Here is a 13,798-nt window from a genome sequence, read left to right on the forward strand (position 1 = left end):
CAATGTCTCAGTGTCCCTGGGGTCTGATCCCTCAGTGTTTTCAAAGTGTGCCTAGTACATAAGGACAAGGTTGTGCTCTAATTCAAAATGCAGGGAGACTCCCTTGGTTAGAGTGAGACAAAAGTGGTTGATGAAGGCCTACCTGCCTTATCCTCCTTGTTTCTGGAGCTCCATTCCTCCATCTCCCAGAGGTTTTCTTGAGCTGGTTGGAATACAGATGAAGACTTCCTTTAATTCTAACTAGGTGACCTAATCAGGAGCTTGTTGTACTCTCTGTGTATGTTATTCTTCATTAATTCCCCTTTTCTTCACACCCCTTACCCCCCAGGAAGTGCTGGAGTAGTGTCCTCATCTCCAGCTCAGCCCAACGTGCTGGGTGGTGTCTAGGACATTCCTCTGGCAGATTAGAGTGGGAAATGACCTCCTTGAACAGCTTGGGCTCTTGCTGCTCTGAAACTCATTCCTGTCAATACCCTTGTGGGGCCATTCCTAGCTGCAAAATGGCTGCCAAAATATTCATATGCCTACAGCACTGAACACTGTCAGAGGGTCAAAGAGTTTGGGGTGATGAGACTCCCTTTTGGTGCATAAGTACTCTGAGGTATTTCCCCTTGATGTCACTGTTTGGTTTGTTTCCCAGATGGAGCAATCCAGAACCAAAACACCAGAGCTGGAAATCCCATCCGACAGCGGGGTGAAGCTCCAAACAGAGTGCTCCATGGAGGAAGCACCCAAAGGTGCCAGTGCTGACACAGAGAGACAGGCAGAGGAGAAGCACCTGAGCCCAGAGCCTCAGTCCTCTCCCAGCCAGGCTCAGGGGACACAGGACACCTTCCAAGATGGAAACACAGGCGGGAGCAGCAGCCAGGAGTTCCTGAGATTGTCTCCTGGCAAGGAGGTGATGAAAGAAATGTCCAGAGTGAAAAGAGAGGTTTGTTTAACCTTGGTTGAATGTGTGTGCCCATGGAGGGATGTGGGCTGCACTTGACATCCTGAGTTTTCCAGCCTTAGGCAGTGCTTTGCTGCAGGCTGTAAAGTGAGGCTGATGGTTGTGTGTGTCTGTGTGTGCCTTGGGTCTGCCCACTTTCTTTCCTACCACACTTGAGCTGTGTGTGTGCTCAGAGAGAGGCAAAATGCTCCTTTGTTGCTGAAATAGAGCCTGGGAGAACTGAGAAAATCTGTTTTGCTTTTCAACAGCAAGAAGAAAAACTGTCGGAAATGGGCCGCCGACAGTTGACCCTTTTCACCGAGCACAACCGGAGTTCTGACCTTTCAGATATTTTGGAAGAGGAGGAAGAAGATGAGCTGTCTTCAGAAGCTCTGGAAGAGAAGAAATGGGACCAGAGAGAGCCATGCTCCCAGGAGAATGGGGAAAAGGTAACTTGTCCTGGTGCTGTTTGTGGGGAGCGCCGGTGCAGCCATCCCATGCCATCAGCTCACAGGAGGAGGGGCTGGCCTGAGCCTTTCCCAAGCTCCTGCTGCTCTGCTTTTGCTCCCAGTGTTGGCTCAAGGTAGTAAAAATATAAATTCTTTGGGAGAGGGAGGGGTGTTTGCAACTAATGGAGCCAGGGTTAATTAGTTGGAAAAACATGCAGTGTGATGTGATGTTTAAAATCCAGGGTTTAAATCAATGCTGTTGATTGAGTTCTTAACACAGATGTAAACAGGGAACAGTCAACGCTCTCAAACACAGGGTGGAGTTGTTGGGGTGTCCTGTGCAGTTCCAGCAGTTGGACTCCATCCTTGTGGGTTCCTTCCAGCTCAGGATATTCCATGATTCTGTAATTATTTGGCTTAGGCCTTAGTGCTCTCTGTAGCCAGGGATGGCATGTAGGATTTGCAGTTCAGATGCTGCAAGGGAGGATATGGCTAAGCTGAGCTCTGAGTGACCAGGTTAATTCAAGCTCAAAGAGTTCAATCTGGTCTGAATTGGGAACGTGTGAATCTGTGGGAATGTGCTTCCAACTGCTTGGCCTGGAAGTGGTGTGCATACATTACATATTACAGATTACAACCATACAGATTACAGCAGTCAGGATAAATGTCCACGAGGGAAAGCACTGAGGGTCAGAGACTGGGAAATCAGAAGGATTTGCAGGAAATGTGATCTGCCTGGGTGGCAAGAAAGCACTCTCTCTTTGATTTTTCACGTGTCTAAAGAACATCTGTATTTGCTGGTGCCCTGTGTGGCTGCTGCTCTGCAGGGATGGGGCTGGTGAGCACTAAATGGTAGCACACAGTGTTATGACTCTGAAGTAAATTTCCTGCTGCTCCTTTTCTCCTTCTGAAGAGGCTTCTGCTTCCCAGGTGAGGAATTGGACCTGCAGTGCAGCACATCAGGAGCCCCAGGAGAGCCTGGTGGCTGGAGGGGCTGGAGCTGCCTCTGAAGGTTTTGGAAGGGCTTCCAGTTGTTGGGATTGGACTGGGAAAAAATGGAAGAAAAACAAGTATCCTGGAAGGAGAACAAAGGAAATAAGAGCAATCAAGAACACTGTTCTTTGTCTTTTTTTCCTGGGTATTTTATTTGCCTTAATATTTTTGTTTGGCTGGGTTTTTTTTTTAAAGAAACACCAAAACCCTGCAGCAACCTCTGTTGTGTTGAGCTGAACCCATGAATTCTACAGTTGGTCCACAGCAAATTTTAAAATTCAGCAGTGTTGTCCCCAAAATTTTCTGTTCCCTGGTAGGCTCTCACCCAGCTGCAAGTGAAACACAAATCTGTGTGACCCTTTGAGGTTTTGTGTTTGTGAGAACTCTGCTCCTGGATTTCCAGACAGGAAGCTGCAGTAAGCTGCACTTTGCCAGGAGATGGGAAGGGCCCAGCTGGTAACATCTCCAAGGGGTGTCCTACAGCACAGAGCCATTCCCTGTGCTCCAGGGAGGGGACAGAGCTAAGGGGGACCCATGGCTCCGTGGGTGAGCACAGGCTGAGGCTCAGCCCTGTGGGCAGAAGAAACCCACTCAGCTCTGCCATGGAGGGACTGCACCTCTCCTGCCCCCAGGGGTGCCAAGCCATGGAGAACCATTCCTGTGGCAGGATGGGAGGTGCTGCAGGTAGCTGTGTGTGTTCAGGAGAGGCTGGGAGGGAGCTCCTCATGCATTCGCCTGCCTCGCTTCTCGCTGCATTGCTGGTTCATCCGATTGCTTTTGCCAGAAGATCCATCGCTCCCTCTGCCCCTTCCCCTTCGCTTTGCTGCAGCCACAGCTCCATCCTGCTCTGCTGGGAGGGAACCAGGGTCACTTTGCCTCTTGTTTTAATGTTTATTTCCTCTCTTTTTTCCTTTGCTTGTCCTGGCTGTGGCTTTTCTCGGGGTCTGGGTACAGATGGATCTTTGTGATACTGACAGCGATGAAGAGATTCTGGAGAGGATCCTGGAGCTCCCGCTTCAGAAGAACCACAGCAAGAAGTTGTTCAGCATCCCTGAAGTGACTGAGGATGAGGATGAAGATGAGGATGAGAAGGGTGGTACAGAAGAAAAGGCAAACCCTCAAGACTCCTCAGAAACACAGACCTACAATTCAGGAAGAACAGAGAAGCCACCCAACAGCAAGGAGCCATTTCTAAAGGAAGATGGGAATAACACTTCTGTGGATGTGTCTGCTCAGGCTCCACAGGAGGAGCACAGTACTAAGGAGAGCAGAGCAGATGCTGACCATGCAAATCCTCCCTTTGGCCAGCTGGCCTGGAGTCAAAAGAAGGCAAACTGGAGCTGGGGCTATCAGGAGAATGATCCAAAGTCTGGGAGTGGGACAAGGCCCTCTTGGAGCAAGAAGAAGGGAAATAATTATCGAGAGAAGATGCGGAGTCGGCCTGAGATGGGTAGGAAGAGACAGAGTGATTTAACAGAGCATTGCAGTCGTCTGCTGGGCAACTGCAGCCAGATGGGGAGTGGGTTATACAGAGCTCCCAGCCTCAGGGAGGAGCTGAACGTTGTCAGCAGTGCCGGTGGGAAGGAGGGGTTGGATTTGTACAGCCGGGCCAGACAAGGCACTTCACGGAAAAAAGCCCCGAGAGCAGTGGGGTCAGGGGGGGCAGAACCTGCTGTGATGGCAACACACTGCCCCAGCCCCAGGAGCCTGGAAATAGACATCGAATACGACTCTGAAGATGATCAGGATTCAACCTGTGCGTCCTCCCCGGAGAGCAGGCTGTGGCCAGAGAGGTCCCAGAGCTGCGAGGGGGACTGGAGTGATTGCTCCAGTCAGTCTGAGGTTGCCCACCCAGGTGGCAGAAGGGACCTGACCAGGCTGGAGGTGATGGAAGAGCAGGGTGTGGAGTGGGCTGGGTCTCCAAGCCAGCGCCTGCGATTCTTCTGCCGGGAGAAGGAAGCCCTGAGGTGTGAGAGCAGTTCTGAGGAGCAGGGCTGGGAGCTGGACTGTAAGTCACCTGGCTGGAGAAGGAGGCTCGAACATCCTTCGAAGGGGATACGTAGCACCTCCTTGCACAAAAGGGTTGGGTGACTTTTCCTATTCTGGCTTTGAAGCAGCTTGCAGTGGCGCTGGCTTCCCTCTGCTTCCCTGGCCTGCCTGTATCTTGCTTTGTTCGGTGTTGTCCAGCGAAAGGAACCTTCTCTAGGATTGTCTGGAAGAATATCTGAGAGATTCTGTAGTTCTGTGCTGCTCCGTGGCTTTTCTTGTAGTAGCTGCTTCTGCTTTTCCTGCTCCCTGACTGAGTGTCACCGATGCAGTATTCCTTTTCACACTGGGTCTTCCTCCCCACGGCAGGAGGCTGTGGGACCCAAATGAAAATCCCTGATTGGTGAAAACTTTGTGTAGATGCTGACTGTAATGTCATTGCCTCCCCTTGAAATGCCCTTTCCTGCACCTTCACCCTCACCAAGGGGATCATCACTGATGCCTGGCAGGGTGCCTGCCTGTCCTGTTTTCCAACTCCCTTGGTCTTTCCAGCTCTAGAGTGTCCCTGAAGAGGAATGTTGCATTTGGATGCACTGCTCTGTGTGGAGTGCGTTTGGGCTGAGCGCTGTTCAGGGAGTCGCTGGGAGTCGGCAGGCAGAGGCTGCTACTAATTTTCTGCTGGTTCCACTTGCAGGCATCCAGTCATAAAGATTCCAGGGGCATGGAGCCACCCAGCACAGCCACCTGGCAGGCTCCCAGCAGGAGACGGAGCAAGAGCGTAAGGAGAAGCCAAATGCAGAAACCTTTGCTCTCTAGTCCAGGTGAGCAGGAGCAGGGAGAGAGGTGGGCAGCAGGAGAGAGGGAAGCTCCTGAAGTGTGTGGGGAGTGGCTGGCAGGCAGTGCCTGAGCCATGCAGGGCAGGGGCAGGGTGCTGATGGTGTCTCTGCTGTGTCCCCTCTGTGCACAGGCCCTCCAAGGAGCAGTGCTCCCGAGAGCTCTGGCAAAGACGATGGCATTCGGATCTTTGTGGCGCTCTTTGACTACGATCCTGTCTCCATGTCCCCTAACCCTGATGCAGCAGAAGAGGAGCTCCCATTTAAGGAGGGGCAGATCCTGAAAGTAAGAGCTTAGTGAACATCTACTCTGGATCTATCTGGTGTTCCAGGGACAGGATAAACCTTGGGAGGTCTGCAGCTTTCTCACAAGGGAAGCCGAGGGGCAGATACTGGTATCTTCTCTCTGGTGGCCTGAGGAGCTGTATCAGGGAGGGTTGGGTTAGATATCAGAAAAAGGTTCTTCCCCAGAGGGTGCTGGGCATTGCCCAGGCTCCCCAGGGAATGGGCACAGCCTGAGGCTGCCAGAGCTCCAGGAGTGTTTGGACAACGCTCTCATTTGGACAGAGGGTGGGATTCTTGGGATGTCTGCAGGGCCAGGGGTTGGACTGATGATCCTTGTGGGTCCCTTCCAACTCAGGATATTCCATGACTCTTTCTCTGTGCAGCTCAGTTCCTGCAGCATAAACAGTCTATTTCTCCTTGCAGGTTTGTGGAGACAAGGATGCTGATGGCTTTTACAGGGGGGAATGTGGAGGAAGGGAGGGATACATTCCATGCAACATGGTGTCAGAAGTCCCTGTGGAGAGCAGTGAACTCAAGCAGCAGCTCCTAAAGCAGGGGTTCCTGCCTGCTGACACGGAGAGCCCAGGTACTGTGTGTGTGTGCCCTGCTCCTGTGGCTCTTTGCTGGAATGTGGGGAGCTCAGTCCTGCTGTCCTGTGGGGACAGTGCAGCCACCAAACCCATCTGGAGTGCTGTCCCTGGTTCTGCAGCCTGGTTCAGTGGCTGCTCCACAGCAGGGGGGTCTGGGTGGCTGAGGGTGTTCCGAGCTCTCGGTTCATCCCTGACTCCACTGCAGCATTTGCAGCTCCTCCTGGGCTTGAAGTGTGTGAATTCAGCATAGAGTGAGGCTGAGCCTTGCTAGGGAGGGGAAACAAGTGTTTGAAGAGCAGAAGGATGTGAACAAGGGTTCTCACTCTGTTCTCTCCTTTGTTTTGAAAGCCTGTGACTGAACTCCTGGGATGACCCTGCTCTTGGGTGAGAGAATCTGTGACTTGGGAAGGGGTAGGAAAGGTGTGAGACAGCAAGGTAGGCAGACAGGAGTGTTCAAGGAGCAGACCTGGTCATTGGGTTCCTCCTTACTCCCTGAATATGCAATCAGTGCTTTGTGCACTGCAGAGACTTGCCTGTTCCTTCCCACTCATGTACAGGAGCATCCCTGGGATGTGCAGCCAGCCCAGCTCAGGCTGAGTCAGGCTCAGTGGCTGTGAGGTGCCCCAGCTGTGAATCCTGGTGCCCCAGTGCCTGTCCCTCATGCCTCCCAGCTCTCATCCTGCACTCCTCTGGGCACGTTCTACTGCCAGTGCCAATTGTTGGATCTGCTCCACTTGTTAGAACACCAGGATATTCCTGGTTTGACTCATCCCTGTTTCTGTGCCAGTTCAGCAGTGTTGGTCATGGCAGAGGTAAGCCCTTACATTGCCTGAGCTGGGAAAAAGCCTCAAACCAACTTAAAAATAAGAAAACCCAAGAAAAAAAGGAGCAATCCAATGTGTTCTGTTTCTGTGGAGAGAGACCCTAACAGACCTTTAAGGTCCCTTCCCACCCAAACCATGCTGTTATTCTGAGGGGCTGACAGTCCCATCTCCAAAATGTTGGTCCCTGGAAAGCTGATCCTGAGTAGCACAGGGATTGAAGGAGCCTGATGCTTTCACTGGGGGATTTTTTTGGATATGTTTGTCCTTTGGTCTCTCTCGTGTCTAAGGAGATGAGATTTGAGTAAGGTGTTTTTCACATCCATACTTTCTCTCCTGTGTGTATGCCAGAGATGGCTGGAGGCTGTGATGGGCTTTCTCCTTCTGTGGAAACACAAGGCTCTCTCTGCCCTGCCCTGCTGCATTGTCTTGGAAGAGTAAAGGATCTTAATAGCTCTGAGACTTCATTAAACATGAAGGGTTTGAAAGTTTTCAGAAGGGTGATTCTGATTCCTTGGCAGTTGGGCTGGCAGTGCCTCTGTTGTTTTCCTGCTGCCATGAACCCCTAGCACAGCCTTGTAACTAAGGAAACGCCTTGGAGGGGTTGGTCTGGGTATTCCTGGAGGTTCATTTGGGATTTCATCCAGTCCTGACCCTGCTCAAGTGCAGAAGCTTTAGCTAGAGACCTGGGATTTTTCAGGTGTTAATGGCATAAGGTTTTATTTTGTCCTTACGGTGCTGCTTCTGAAAGATAATGAGCAGCAAAGTCTGTCTGCTGTGAGCTGTGGAATGGCTAAAAGGCACAATTACAGTGTGGATTTCTCTGTGCATTTGGGATGTGGATCATGCCTCATCTGAGTCCACATACGAGGCCTGGAGATTTGGGCTTTCCCCACAGAAATCCTGGTGTCACCCTCCCAGGGGAGGCTCGTCATCTCCTCTGTTCCCTGTTCACTCCTCAAGATGCTTTTCACTTCCCATTCACTGTCTGTTTCTCTTGTCTATTTATTTGCTTTCTTGGTGTTTTTATTAAGGAAATGGCACATTTTCTCCACCTCCACGCCGCCAAACCGTCCCTCCTCCAAAACCCAGACGCTCCAAGAAAGGTCTGTGTCACCCACTGCTTCCTCTTTGCTTTTTGCTGTAGGATTACAGACTGCATTGAATTTTTACTACTTGCTTTCAGGACCCTCAGATGTTTGTCTCTATACGACTGCTAGGAAGTGGAAAGAGAGCCCATCCCTATACTGGTGTTAAGTTTTTAACAGCAGTGATGTCTTTGATAGTTTTGGAGCTTGACCTCTGCTTTTTGTTACGTTCCTGAGTCCTGGTTATTGGCATAGACTTTGAGTTGCATGAGCAGTTTGCTTCTGTTGTTTGCTGCCTTGGTCTTTGTTCTTTTGATTGTTTGTCAGTTGTGTTGTGTGGTCAGTGTTGGAAGATGAGCTCTCACTGATGAGGCATTTTCTTCCCCCCCAGCAGGGCTGGACAAACAGGAGTACCAGTCTCAGCCAGGTGAGAATTGCTTTTAGTGGGAGTAGGTGATGCATGATCAAAATACAGACTGTGTATCGTGTTTTGTGGTCAGGGGCAAGTGTGACACCCTGTGGTGTTGCTTCAGCATGACAGAAGGCTTTAGTTCTTTTAGTTTAGTAGTGGGTGCTATCCTCTGTGTGTATATATATGTGGAAATGTAAAATAAAACCTTCCTGTACATAAAGACAGAACACCAGGATGCTGGGATGAGGGGATGCCCCCACTTTTGTGCTTATGAGGTGAAGAAGATCAGAAAACTGCTTTACTAAATGCCTCTAAAGTCTCTCTCCACTCAGTTTCCCCCACTATTCTTTTTGCTCAGACCGTGACAAAAATGGTGAAGAAGTTGCTGTGATTTGGCATTTTGTCCTAGTATTTCCAGCTCAGAGTATTTTATTTTTGTCCTGCAGGGCAGAAACATAAAGACATTGAAGCAGAGCTGCTGACTCCTCGCAGGATGGTGGCTGCCTTTGACTACAACCCTAAGGAGAGCTCTCCAAACACAGATGTGGAGGTAACCACCAGCTGCTCCCTGCTTTTTAGAGGTTTCTTCTTCCTGTCTCTTTTTTCCTTCTCTCTCAAGACATTCAGCACTTTGGTCCAAGCAGAATCTTAGTGAAACTGTGGGAGATGCTCCACAGGAGAGACCTGCAGCCTCCAGAGATAAATTGAGGACTAGGGATATAACATGGTAAATATACTGGAAGTAGATTCCTTCCAGCTGACACTGGTGAAGTGCCAGAGTGTCTTGAGTGGGACTCAGCCTGTTTGGAGCCTCCACTGGGCAGATTTTTTCCATTAAAATAAACCTTTGTCTTTAGCCTTGTGCCCCAGGGAGGATGTGCTGGGGTGTCTGACAGGACAGAGGGTGTGACAGCAAAGTGTCACTGTGTGCTGTGCTCCTGTTCTGTGTCCAGGTTAAATCTCCTTGTTTGTACTCATTCCTGCTAGTGACTAACCCCTGAGTGCTGCATACAGAGCAGGCTCATCCAAGGGAGCAGGATTTGTAATTATATTTAAAGAAATCAAAGATATTTCTGGTGCTTGCTCAGCTTGTCCTCAGTGCACCTTTCCAGAGCAGGTGGTTTGGTGCTATTTTGAAGCCTTATTAAAATTAGTTTAAAAATAGGCTTTTTTCTTGTCTTGATTTATGAAATGCTTCCTTAGCAGTGAATTCCAGAGTTACCCACTTCAGTTGCTCTCCTATCGTGATCCTGCAAAACTAAACACAGTGAGCTCCCTTCCTTGGAGTGAGATTGGGCAAGAAGCCCAGGGGGAGCTTGTGTTCCTGGTGAGAAATTCCAGGCAGTGCTTCTCCTGGTGAGAAATTCCAGGCAGTGCTTCTCCTGTGACCTCTCTTCTCTGGCTCTTTGCAGGCTGAGCTGACCTTCAGTGCCGGGGATGTTATCACTGTCTTTGGGTCCATGGATGATGATGGATTCTACTATGTAAGTGCAGGGCCTGGGAAAGTCCTGTAGTTACACAGGAAATTGTTGGAGTTCATGGAATGGCAGGGAAGCAGAAATCAGGGAACAAAGTATTCTACATTTGGGAAAAAAAATAAATCCCTCTCTATGGGGCTGCAGGGCAGCCTTGTTCTGGCACTCATTGCTCCTGCTGTAAATCCAATAGTCTTAGAATGGGTTGGGTGGGAAGGGACTTTGAAGCTCCTCCAGTTCCACCCCAGGTTGCTCCAATCCCTGTCCAGCCTGGCTTGGACACTTGCAGGAGTCCAGGGGCAGCCACAGCTTCTCTGGGCACCCTGTGCCAGGGCCTGACCACCCTCATCGCCAAGAATTCCTTCCCAATCTCCCATCTATCCCTGCCCTCTGGCAGTGGGAAGCCATTCCCCTTGTCCCTCCATCCCTTGTCCCCAGTCCCTCTCCAGCTCTCCTGGAGCCCCTTTAGGCACTGGCAGGAGCTCTGAGGTCTCCCTGCAGTCTTCTCCTCTCCATGTGAACTCCCCAGCTCTCCCAGCCTGGCTCCAGAGCAGAAGGGCTCCAGCCCTTGGAGCATCTCTGTGGCCTTTAAATATCCCAATGGTTCTGAGTTTATTTTTTGGCATGAGTAGCCTGCAGGTTTCCCAAAGCCTTGCCTGCATTTTTCCATGCCCACACCAGCCGAACAGTACCTGCTCAGTGCTGACCTTTCACCAGGCACTTGGACACTTTTTCCAGAGGCTGGAATGGTGATCCAAGGGTGCAAACACATTCCTGCCCTCCAGCTGTGTGCCAAACATGAGCCTTGGCCCTTGGGTCATCCACCTCTTCCTGCCTGGCAAACAGTGTGCCTTCACACATCAGACTTAAGGCTGAGCTCCAGGTTAAGTCTGAGGGCATCACTGGGAATGTTTTGGGAGCCTCTAGGAAGCACATGGCACAGTCATATTCCAGTATGGTAGTGGAGATTTCGAGTTTGTAGAAATCACCATGTTGCTGGAATACCTTTGTCACAGCTTGCTGCCATCTCTTCTTCCTCTCTCGCATGTTTCTGTGCTCTGGATAAGCAAGGATGTGAGTTGTGGAATTTGCTGAGGATTCTCCCAACATGTGTGTGTTCTGGACTCGTCTCAGCCCACAGCCCAACCTTCTCCGCAGGGCATTGCACCTCGAGCTGTTACTTACTTCTGCAGGAAAACTGATGTGAGAACTGAATGTTGATCTTGCAGGGAGAGCTGAACCAACAGAGAGGGCTTGTCCCATCCAACTTCTTGGAAGCTGTCCCTTTGGATGGAGACACGGCTGAGGAATTCCACTCAAAAGATAAAGAAGCTTCTCCACTGAGTGCTGAGAGCCAGGTGAGATGTGTGACTGCATGGCACTGCCATCCAGGCTGGGATGTGGCTGGAGCCTGAGCACTGCACAGCATGCAGCACGCATGGGATCACTGAACTTACTGCATGCAGCCTGGTCATCCCATGGGAGATGCCCAAGGGAGTGCTGGGAGCTCTTCCCAAAGACTTACTTGGAGTGCAGAAAGAGGCACAAAACACCTTCTGGGGCCTCAGTGTGGTCAGGTGGGCAAAGAGCATCCCAAATCCCACTAACAAGTTGTTTAGATCCAGTGAATGGTCAGTGGGGAAATCCTACTGGGTGCAAAGTTCAGCCAGCTCCCCAGGCACATGAAATTCCTTAAATATGCTTCTATCCATGCCAGAGAGTTCTGGAATTAGCAACACACAAACACCAATGTTCTTCCATCCACTGTGAGTTAGATAGATCTTAATCCAGTCTGAGGGGCTTCTGGATAAATGCAAAACACACTGAGGAGTTTCCCAAACTGATCTGTGGGATGGATCCTGTGGTTTCAAAAGCATCCTCCAGAGGCAGGGAATGCAAAAGTTAAATTAACCCCTTGCATTATGTTGCTGAGACTCGTGGAATAAACATGTAAGTGGGAGATTTGGATCCTATGGCAGGCTGAGGCCAAAAGTGTAGCAGCTCCTTCATCATTCCTGGAATGATGCACCTCCTGTGCTGTGTCACTCTGGAGTGGGAGGCAAGAGGGACCCAGCTTGGTCCCAGCTCACATGGGCTCAACTTCAGTCCTTCTTGGGAGGTTTTTGGCACTGTCGTGGTGCCAGACCCACACGAGTCAGAGCAAGTTGGCTTTGAGCCATCCTTAGGGAAATAAGTGGCCCTGAATCCCTGAATCCTGCTCTGTTGAACTCCCCACTGGTGCCACCCCAGCTTTCATGCTCTCTGCAGCATTCCTTGGCCTGTTTTTCATGCTCAGCTCTTCCTTTTCTCTGTACCAACCTCTTCATTCTATCTTCAAATGCTGCCTGGTTTCCCTTCACCTCAGCCCCATCCCTTGCTTCCAGGCATTCCAAGCTTTGTGGATACAGGATTTGCACCCCAGCCTTGATGCCTTCTTGGGCAGATCAGCCTGGCTCAGAAATGAGACTTGTGCAGTTTGTTGGATCATCTTCTGACCTCAGCAGCTCCCTGGGGTCCTTGTGCTTCCCTGTTGAGGATATTGGTCCTTGCTGGGAATCACAGTTAATCAGCTGTTACTGCCAGGGTTTAAGAGCCCTGAGGTTACCCAAGGCTAATTTCCCTGGGGGTTAACAAGGATCCAAAGTGAGGTTTTTCAGTTTCCCTCTCAAAATGGTTTACTTTTACCATATTGTTGAAATAGAGGGTGCCAAAGGAGACCTCACCAGTAAAATGAAAAGTGGAATTCTCTGTGTAATTTACTGCAGATTTTCCCTTTCCCTCTGGCATCAACCAGCAGCCACAGGCCCTGTTTCAGATTCCAGGGCTCATTATTCCAGCCCCGGCCTGGGTCCTCCCAGGAACCACAGGGAGTTCAGGTAACCTTGCCACTTGCAGGTATGGAGGGTTTGCAAAGCCAAACCCACTTTCCTCTCTGCTTTTCACTTCTGCTGAGTTCAATGGGGAACTGATGCCCTGGACAGCACTTTGGCCCACATATCCCTGCATGCTGAAGGTTGGAATCTCTCATCCTATGCTTCATGACACTTTTTTAAAACAGAAATGCCTTTCAGGTGTGTTAAAAACGACCCATATAAAATATATTTCAGGCTTGCCTGCCCCTCAAATCTTTCCATTTATCTCCTATCCTCTGTGCCTGAGATCCAAGGGAGCTTCTCTGCACTGGCTCTGACTTTTGGGTGTGCAGAGCAGGAACCTGTTGGATTTGGTACTTCTGGTACTATCCTGATCCATGAACTGTGCTCTCTGTAGTCTGGGGACTTGGAAAATTCAGTTGATGATGAGTAAACAAGTTTTATTTCAGTGGGAATCAGCTTGAACTCTCTAGGCATGACTGTGCTTTGGCTGCTTCTGCATGGTGCCAGCCTGGCTCCTGTCCTGCTGCCTCCCTGCTCCCCTGACTCTCTGTCCCAGGGCATTCTGGCTCAGCACTCCTGGCATTCCTGCTGCTTGTCCTTTGCAATCCAGACCTGTCTGAACAGCTTCCAAACAGGAAGGTTTGCCCCCTGTTAAAAGTGCTATATTTACCCTGCTCAGAGCCAAAGTGGTATTAATTAACTGCGTTTAAGTTTAATTTAGGGATTTAATTTGTTTAGTGATTGCTGAGGAGGCAGAGCCTGACCCCACAGAGGTTTTGGCTGTCACAACAATCACAGCATCCCAACCTGTGGGCAGAAAACCTCATGGGGAAGGCAGAAGGAAGAAATACCTCCTGTAAAACAGACATATTCCATATCCATCCCTGAGCTGGAATGAACTCTCCCAGTGACACAGCCATGCCTTGGGCTTTCCAAATTCCAGTGGCACTTTCACCCCACAGCATTAAGGAAAACCTACTTGTTCAGTTTGCTGTTGGCAGAACAGGCTCCCAGCAAATTCCTGATCCAGCTTGATCCCTGGCATCTCAGGGGGGATGTGTG

General features: G+C 50.3%; 1 protein-coding gene across 9 annotated transcripts in view; it reads left to right on the forward strand.

Annotated features, from left to right (window-relative positions):
- Window positions 1-13,798, forward strand: part of TSPOAP1 (TSPO associated protein 1) — a 66,378-nt gene that overhangs the window by 47,147 nt on the left and 5,433 nt on the right. For 3 of the 9 annotated variants that reach the window (XM_085078704.1, XM_085078699.1, XM_085078705.1), the window contains 11 exons: window positions 641-931; window positions 1,198-1,377; window positions 3,325-4,452; window positions 5,051-5,177; window positions 5,324-5,475; window positions 5,898-6,060; window positions 7,920-7,991; window positions 8,365-8,400; window positions 8,832-8,935; window positions 9,798-9,869; window positions 11,090-11,218. In XM_085078704.1, coding sequence (XP_084934830.1) covers window positions 641-931; window positions 1,198-1,377; window positions 3,325-4,452; window positions 5,051-5,177; window positions 5,324-5,475; window positions 5,898-6,060; window positions 7,920-7,991; window positions 8,365-8,400; window positions 8,832-8,935; window positions 9,798-9,869; window positions 11,090-11,218 — 2,454 coding nt within the window. Of the gene's footprint in view, window positions 1-640; window positions 932-1,197; window positions 1,378-3,324; window positions 4,453-5,050; window positions 5,178-5,323; window positions 5,476-5,897; window positions 6,061-7,919; window positions 7,992-8,364; window positions 8,401-8,831; window positions 8,936-9,797; window positions 9,870-11,089; window positions 11,219-13,798 lie in introns of those variants that run through there. The other 6 variants (XM_085078701.1, XM_085078700.1, XM_085078702.1 and 3 more) reach the window with 6 other exon arrangements.

The sequence above is a fragment of the Lichenostomus cassidix genome, chromosome 19 (assembly GCF_008360975.1).
Source record: "Lichenostomus cassidix isolate B80296 chromosome 19, HeHo_3.0, whole genome shotgun sequence".
NCBI lineage: Eukaryota > Metazoa > Chordata > Aves > Passeriformes > Meliphagidae > Lichenostomus > Lichenostomus cassidix.